General features: G+C 36.8%; 2 protein-coding genes across 2 annotated transcripts; both read left to right on the top strand.

Annotated features, from left to right (window-relative positions):
• Positions 1-638: 638 nt before the first annotated feature.
• LOC113045383 (NACHT, LRR and PYD domains-containing protein 3-like) lies at positions 639-3,563 on the top strand. Its single transcript, XM_026205757.1, has 4 exons — positions 639-750; positions 987-2,724; positions 2,852-2,929; positions 3,479-3,563. Exons 2-4 carry the CDS (start codon positions 998-1,000, stop codon positions 3,555-3,557), a joined length of 1,884 nt encoding a protein of 627 aa, XP_026061542.1. The 5' UTR covers positions 639-750; positions 987-997; the 3' UTR covers positions 3,558-3,563.
• A 331-nt stretch (positions 3,564-3,894) lies between these two features.
• LOC113045396 (NACHT, LRR and PYD domains-containing protein 1b allele 2-like) lies at positions 3,895-7,241 on the top strand. The gene is made up of 4 exons (XM_026205771.1): positions 3,895-4,059; positions 5,473-5,562; positions 5,816-5,926; positions 6,011-7,241. Exon 4 carries the CDS (start codon positions 6,198-6,200, stop codon positions 7,224-7,226), a length of 1,029 nt encoding a protein of 342 aa, XP_026061556.1. The 5' UTR covers positions 3,895-4,059; positions 5,473-5,562; positions 5,816-5,926; positions 6,011-6,197; the 3' UTR covers positions 7,227-7,241.
• Positions 7,242-9,024: the final 1,783 nt, after the last annotated feature.

Below are 9,024 nucleotides of genomic sequence, written 5' to 3' on the forward strand. Positions count from 1 at the left end.
TTGAGCTGACACAAGGATCAGGTCATTTGTAATTTTAACAAGTGCAGTTTCTGTGCTATGGTGGGGCCTAAAACCTGACTGAAATTCTTCATACAGATCATTTTTATGCAGGAAGGTGCTTAATTGAGCAGACACAACTTTTTCTAAAAAATTTTAAATAAATGGAAGATTTGAAATAGGCCTATAATTTGCCAGTACACTAGGATCTAGTTTTGGTTTCTTAATAGGAGGCTTGATAACCGCCAGCTTGAATGGTTTTGGGACATGAACTAAAGATAACGACGAGTTAATGATATTGAGAAGCGGTTCTTCGGCTACAGGTAACAACTCTTTCAGTAATTTATTGGGTAAAAGATCTAATAAACATGTTGTTGGTTTAGATACAGTGATAAGTTTATTTAGCTCTTCCTGTCCTATGGTTGTAAAGCACTGCAGTTTATCTTTGGGTGCGATGGATGAAACTGAAGTGTTAGGTAGAATCTACATTCGCTATTGTATTTCAAGCTCTACGTGTTTTTAATCGCTCAAAAGAAAAAGAAAAAAATAAATTAAAAAGAAAATTGTGCTGAACAGTTTTTGCATTCAGATTGAGGTTAATTAGACTGGCACTTAATTTTTTTCCTTTGTGTTTCCAGTCTTGTGATCTGGACTATGGTGAAATTAAAGAGTTGAAGGGTTACAAATCAGACTTACAACCTAGACTTACAAAGGATGACCTTGAAAGACAGGTGAAGAAAATATATGGAAGAGGTAATGCTACTTACTGTTACATTCAGAAAGGAGTCTTGAATGATTTAATAGTGTATTAAAACACATTCTAAAGTTTAACATTTCGTCAAGGCCTATATTAATGTATACTGTGATTAGCTGATGTTTAAAGTTTTATTTACAGTATGTCATTAGTTGTGGGCTCTCATTTACCACTTTAGCAGTTTGCTTATTATCCTTTTTTTCTATTTATTTGATTTTTAATCATTTTTCCATAGAACAGAGCAACATGGTTTGTTGGTACAAGTCTTCACTCATTGACAAGTCCAAGTTTGTGGCAGAGTGTAATCTTGATGAAAGTGTGTATCTGGCCGCCTGTTATACTGAACCAGTGATCATTCAGAAGAGCAAAGAGAAGACTGAGAAATACTATCGTCGAGATGGGAGGTCTGTGGATGTTTCATCTCATCTGTTATCAAATGACAAGAATCACAGCATCAGAATAGACCAGCTGTTCAGTCCTGACAGTGATGGAAACACACAGAAAACGGTGATTCTCAGTGGAGATTCTGGAAGAGGGAAATCCTTCACGCTACAGAAGATCATGTTGGACTGGGCTTCTGGAGAACTTTACTCTGAAAACTTTGATGTAGTTTTTCTTCTGAAGTTTGAAGAGCTGAAGTGTATTTCTGAGGAGATGAGCTTATTTGAGCTTTTGAGCTGGAGTTGCAGCTTAAAATCGTATCAGATCTCACAGATACTGGAGTTAACAACACCAGAGAAAGTCCTCTTCCTCATTGATGGAATTGATGATGTATCTCACCCACCCACTTATTTCATTATAGCAATCACTACTCCATCCAAAAGAGCCCGACCTATGGACATTCTTACGAACCTGTTGAGGGGAAGCTTGCTGCCTGAGTCATTCATTCTTGTCACCACAAGATCTCGAGCTGCTGATGCAGTGATGAACCTCCTCAAGGGTCCTCAGCGTTTCACTGAGATTATGGGCTTCTCTGAGAGAGGGGTGCAGGAGTACTTCCAGAAGTTCTTTCAGGATGAACAGCTCTTCAGAAAAACATATGAGAGAGTGAAGATAAATGAAAACCTCCTGACTGCCTGCTCTGTGCCTTTGCTGTGTTGGATGGTCTGTTTTTGTCTGAAGAAACACTTAACAGATGATGATTGTGTGATGAGAGAACTAAAGACAAACACCTCCATATATGTGCACTTTGTGTCCACTCTACTGGAGCAGCATGACCAGAGTCAGTCTGTCCTCACCATGCTGAGGAGTCTGAGTCAGCTGGCAGAGAGAGGAATACAAAATCAACAAGTCTTTTTTGATGAAAAGAGTGTAGCTAAGATTGGCTTACATCCAGCTACAACTTTGTTCTTGTATAAAGATGACCTTAGAGGACATGAAAAACATGAACCAGTTTATAAGTTTATCCATTTCAGCTTTCAGGAGTTCTTCACTGCACTTTATTATGTATTGTTAGATGAAGAAGTATCCTGGTGGAAAGTCAGGGAGCTGTTTAAATTGATGGAATCAGAAGCTTTAATTTGCTGGCCATCTCCTCTTTTGAGAAGTAGAGTATCAAATCCCATCCCTTCAGTCATGATGTTTCTCTGTGGTCTCTTAAATGAGAAAGTAAGTAGCTCAATCTTTCAAAAGATCAGGTTAACGGTTCCTCACACCATGAAACTGAAAAAAAGGGAACTAAAGAAAAAGCTGATGAAAAGGATTCCTGCAATGACACGGCAGTATGGATTTGAGTTATTTGCTCTCCACTGTCTGTATGAGCTTCAAGATGAGATATTTGTCATGAAAGCTCTTACAACACACAATGTCATGGATCTGTCTCACGTTTCCCTGAAGAGCATAGACTGTTGGGTGCTGCTGTACTGTCTTCAGTGCTGTTCAAACATCAGAGACCTGAACCTCATGTACTGTGATTTAACAGCTGAGAAACTCAAGATTCTTCAGCCAGCGCTCTGTATCTCTAAGACTATGAGGTCAGTGTGATTGCATGAAGAAACACTTGCAAATTCAAACTTAATGCTGTATTGAAACTAATTTTAAAATACATTTACTACATTTTGTAATAAATACAAGCAAATCATTTCATTTTAAATTCTCAAGGTTTTCAGTAAAGCACCTATCAGAAGTTGGAGATTTGATCCAGATTCTTGGTAAATCTAAGTTCTTAAAAAAAATAAGGTAATTTTAACAAACATCCTGCGTCCGATAAATAATAAATTATTGTATTTCACGTAAAAGGAGTAGGGCCAAGCAATAATAATAATAATAATAATAATAATAATGACGATGATAAAAACATCTTGAGATTGAAGTCATTAAAATATGATATTAAACTAATTAAAATAAATAAATCATTTGAAATAAAATGTTGAGATAAAACATTAAATTTAGAGAATGAAGTTGTTGTGTTTTGAAGATAAAAGTTGTTATATTTTGAGAAACAAAACTCATTAAATGTTTTGGGGAAAAAAAACAAAATAAAATTGAGAATACAATTATTTAATAACGAGAAAACTGTTGTGAGAAAAAAGAACTGGAATAAACACACTTATGTCATTCATTTAATCTCAACACTTTATATAGAAATGTTATTGAAATTGAACAAATTTAATCTTGTATTATAATGACTTTAATCTCGAGATGGTTTTATTTTTTTAATATTGCTTGGCCCTATTCCTCTGTATTGTATTTAAATTATTTCATGATACCATTTTTTGTTCCTGATAGGATTCAGGAAAGTGAGAACAGTGCTGAGAATCCCAGATGGTCACTTGAGCTGTCAGTCACTCATGGAGATGTTCTGTAAGAAAATATAACACATAGTTTGTAATCACTTATCAAAAGAACACTGCAGCTATAGTGAGTGTACGATGCTGTTATCAAATGTTTCTCTGAGTTTCTGTCTGTTTCAGGTTGTCTTTGAGCTCCTCAGAAAAGAATCTATCATTTCCAGCAGTCTTGAACATCAGTCTTACATGTCCACAATCAGAGTTATCCAGCACTGACTGGTCACTCTTCTTACAGAGACTCAGCAAGACAGCAAAAGTAGCAGAAGAGTAAGAAAATATTTCTTTTTGCCATTGCTCTATTTATCTCATCATTAGATTTACTGTTAATTTATAATATTTTTGTAGTCAAATATATTTTTGCAGTTCTTCAGCTCTTGATGAGCATGTCAGTTTGCTACTGTCTTCATTTCACTCTGTGGGTTTGAAGACGTTGAATCTGAAGCTGGTCAGTCTGAATGAGAGCTGGGCTTCTGGGATTATTTTCTTTGCCCTGACCTGCACCAGTCTACAGGAGCTCAGGTAAGATAATTTGCTTTTATTCAAAAAACTGATTTCTGTCATGTCCCCTGATATCATATACAAAGTTACTGGATGCTTAGGTCACACTTTAGTGCCATAAACTTTCCTGATATAGATGTTTATGTTAGGGTATAGTTTAGTTTATATATAACCAATGACTATTTTATTTAGAACATGCCCTTTTGTTGTATGTCCTTTCGAGAACACATCTAAAACCACAAGGTTGAGTAAATAATGACAAAATTCTCATCATTAAGTGGACATGTACTTGGATGATCTCTGAAAATCAATATGCTGCAAAATCCCACTACAGAAACTGTGTGTACTTGTCAAAAAAAAAAAAAAAATAGATTCAGATTCAGGCAAAACTCTTTAAAGACTGGATGAAGTTAAAGGGTTACTCCACACCAAAATTACAATTGTGTCATTAATCACTTACCCCCATGTCATTCCAAACCTGTAAAATCTTTGTTTGTCTCCAGAACACAATTAAAGATATTTTGGATGAGACCCGGGAGGCTTGTGTCTGTCCCATAGACTGCCAAGTAAATTACACTGTCAAGGTCCAGAAAAGTATGTTCGATCGTAACGTTATGAAGTGACAACAATACTTTTTGTATCCGGATAAAACAAAAATAACAACTTTATTCAACAATTTGTCTCCTCTGTCTCACTCCACATCAGCGTAGGACCATTTTTGAGAATCTGAGCAGCACACAGGGAGAATATGCTCTTCTGTGTACTGCTCAGATTCTCAAAAATGATGCCAGCTGGAGTGAGACCGAGGAGACAAATTGTTGGGGGGTCATTTATTTGTGTACAAAAAGTATTCTCGTCACTTCATAATGTTACGGTTGAAACACTGATGGCAGATGGACTATTCTGACGATGTCTTACTTTTCTGGACCTTGAAAGTGTAATTTACTTGGCAGTCTATAGGACAGTCACAAGCACCCCAGGTTTCATCCAAAATATCTTAGTTTGAGTTCTGAAGATGAACAAAGCTTTTACGAGTTTGGAACGACATGGGGGTAAGTGATTAATGACAAAATTTTCATTTTGAGCTGGAGTATCCCTTGAAGTTTAGGGCCAGATTTGGTGGTATGGTTAGGTTTAAGGGTGGGTTAAAGGGTAGGTGTTATTATAGAGGTGACTACAGAAATTATTTACAAATGCAATTACATGGAGATATTTTTTATATAACATTGATTTTTTTATGTTAAAGTACAATGAAAATATGTATGTACAATAAGTGTACTGTATCATATTATTGACTTAAATGTTAAGAAAGGTAATACAAAGTGGGTACATATATAATTTTGTTTCAAAAGCAGTGCAAAATTATTATTTTATTATTAAAGTTATTATCCTGATTCTTTGCTTATTGATGTTTGTGTAACATTAATATTTCAGAGTCAGTGTCACTGGATTGCTTTTGGAGGAGGGGCTCACGTTACTGAAGAAATCACTGACAGAGCCACACTGCACTGTGATCATCAAAGGGTTTGTGTGCTCAGTGTGCTTTTTAATGCATAGTTTAAATGCAACTAGATTAAAACAAAACTTTATTAAAAATGTATTAATTATGAAAGAAACAAAAAATCTACTAAACTTTATTGCTGAAAATAAAGGAAACACAGTTATGATATTTGTATAGATCTAGTAAAAACATGGTTACTTGTTTCCTACAAAATATTGAAAAGCATACTAGGGGTATATATTTTTTTAAATCCTGGTTTCCTTCATATTTATCAAGGAGGAAATGCAGTAAACTCACTGATCAGAGCAAAGAACAGGACTGGAGTCACCGCTGTAATGAGAAAGTAGAGATTCACTTCAAACCAAAAGTTTTGAAAAAGCTGGAAGGGTGAGCTCATCTTATATTTTTTAAGGTCTGTTTCTCTTTCACACATTTATCATTTCAATTATCTTCATCATCTCTGCTCTCCAGGTTGGACATCTCTGACTCAGAACAGTCTGGACTGAAACTTCAGCCGCTCCCAGTGTGTCAGTCTTGTGTTCACATTGTTGACTCTGAGCAGTGGGTTCAGGTGGAGCCGTCAGTCTGTACAGATGAAGGAGGGTCAGAGTTCAGGATCAGCACTCCGGCGGGTCGATTCGAGTGCAGCAGGACCAGAATGCGATGGATCTGTGCTGGTGACATCACTCTCCAGTATCGTGCAGTGGATGGAGGTTTCCTCAGTGAAGAGCTGGAGAGGCTTCAGTGTGAGAGAATTGGTCCTGTGATTGATGTGACAGTGATCTCAGGGAAACTGGAGGAGGCCCATCTACCTCATTATGCCTGTTTGGCAGAGTCAGACCCCTCTCTCACACAAAGTGTAAAGGTCCTCAGTGTTGAAGATGAGGGAATATCCTTGGAATCAGTGGAGTTGACTCGTTTTCATGCCAAAATACTTAAACCATCTTTTTCTCCAAAAACGATGCTTATGAAACTAGGGATATCAGTAAAAGTGCACTGTGATCTACTGATCTTCATGACACAAAAGAACCCCATCATTCTCCATGTGTATTTTTTCCCATCAGATTCACTTTTTAAAGAAAAAATTAAAACAGAGGAAAAACTGAGTCATCCAATCAAGTGTTCAAGACCTGAAACTCCACTGCGTATGATGAAACAACACAGTCTTGATGTTCATGGAGCTTCTGTCCAACCTGAAGCAATCAAATTAAGAGGTGACATCGAGCCAAACTTCTTTCAGGTCAAACATCCTGTGGACAATGACATCAAAATGTCACTCAGCCAAGTTGATGATCAGAAATCAGTTTGGACTGCAACAGTTTGGAAAGAATTAATCAACATGCATCCAAACAGGGCTGAGAATTTGTTTCAAACAGGACAAAACCAAAATACACCACGATTGGCTGTCAACTTTGATAAAGTTCAGTTTTTTGATAGAAATTGGTGTGCTCTTATTAGAAGTGTTGAGAATGTAAATAACATTGCAGACAATCTGCTGCAAAAGCAAATCATTCATGAAGAATTATATTCTGAAATCACACATCCAACTTCAACCACTGAAGCCAGCATGAGGAAGATCTGCAGTATAGTGCGTAAAGGTAGTGACACTGTGAAAGAAATGTTCATCTGCATTCTTCTGGAAGAAGATCCTGACCTTTTAAATCATCTGCCTCTACCTGACTCTTAAACTTTTTTTGCTTGATGATTCTACATGCTATTCCTTACGAAAAAGAAGTTTATTCATGTGTGCTATTAGTATACTTTTTTTTAACTAAAAATTGGAAAGTATGCTTTTAGTTTTTTTATGTATTTCTCAGAAATGGGCTTTATGTACTCTTCATAAATATACAGTATTGTTCAAAATAATAGCAGTACAATGTGACTAACCAGAATAATCAAGGTTTTTAGTATATTTTTTTATTGCTACGTGGCAAACAAGTTACCAGTAGGTTCAGTAGATTGTCAGAAAACAAACAAGACCCAGCATTCATGATATGCACGCTCTTAAGGCTGTGCAATTGGGCAATTAGTTGAAAGGGGTGTGTTCAAAAAAATAGCAGTGTCTACCTTTGACTGTACAAACTCAAAACTATTTTGTACAAACATTTTTTTTTCTGGGATTTAGCAATCCTGTGAATCACTAAACTAATATTTAGTTGTATGACCACAGTTTTTTAAAACTGCTTGACATCTGTGTGGCATGGAGTCAACCAACTTGTGGCACCTCTCAGCTGTTATTCCACTCCATGATTCTTTAACAACATTCCACAATTCATTCACATTTCTTGGTTTTGCTTCAGAAACAGCATTTTTGATATCACCCCACAAGTTCTCAATTGGATTAAGGTCTGGAGATTGGGCTGGCCACTCCATAACATTAATTTTGTTGGTTTGGAACCAAGACTTTGCCCGTTTACTAGTGTGTTTTGGGTCATTGTCTTGTTGAAACAACCATTTCAAGGGCATGTCCTCTTCAGCATAGGGCAACATGACCTCTTCAAGTATTTTAACATATGCAAACTGATCCATGATCCCTGGTATGCGATAAATAGGCCCAACACCATAGTAGGAGAAACATGCCCATATCATGATGCTTGCACCTCCATGCTTCACTGTCTTCACTGTGTACTGTGGCTTGAATTCAGAGTTTGGGGGTCGTCTCACAAACTGCCTGTGGCCCTTAGACCCAAAAAGAAAAATTTTACTCTCATCAGTCCACAAAATGTTCCTCCATTTCTCTTTAGGCCAGTTGATGTGTTCTTTGGCAAATTGTAACCTCTTCTGCACATGCCTTTTTTTTAACAGAGGGACTTTGCGGGGGATTCTTGAAAATAGATTAGCTTCACACAGACGTCTTCTAACTGTCACAGTACTTACATGTAACTCCAGACTGTCTTTGATCATCCTGGAGGTGATCATTGGCTGAGCCTTTGCCATTCTGGTTATTCTTCTATCCATTTTGATGGTTGTCTTCCGTTTTCTTCCACGTCTCTCTGGTTTTGCTCTCCATTTTAAGGCATTGGAGATCATTTTAGCTGAACAGCCTATCATTTTTTGCACCTCTTTATAGGTTTTCCCCTCTCTAATCAACTTTTTAATCAAAGTACGCTGTTCTTCTGAACAATGTCTTGAACGACCCATTTTCCTCAGCTTTCAAATGCATGTTCAACAAGTGTTGGCTTCATCCTTAAATAGGGGCCACCTGATTCACACCTGTTTCTTCACAAAATTGATGACCTCAGTGATTGAATGCCACACTGCTATTTTTTTGAACACACCCTTTCAACTAATTCAACTAATTGCCCAATTGCACAGCCTTAAGAGCGTGCATATCATGAATGCTGGGTCTCATTTGTTTTCTGAGAATCTACTGAACCTACTGGTAACTTGTTTGCCACGTAGCAATAAAAAATATACGAAAAACCTTGATTATTCTGGTTAGTCACATTGTACTGCTATTATTTTGAACAATACTGTACGTAAAA

This window comes from Carassius auratus, chromosome 27 (assembly GCF_003368295.1).
Source record: "Carassius auratus strain Wakin chromosome 27, ASM336829v1, whole genome shotgun sequence".
Lineage (NCBI taxonomy): Eukaryota > Metazoa > Chordata > Actinopteri > Cypriniformes > Cyprinidae > Carassius > Carassius auratus.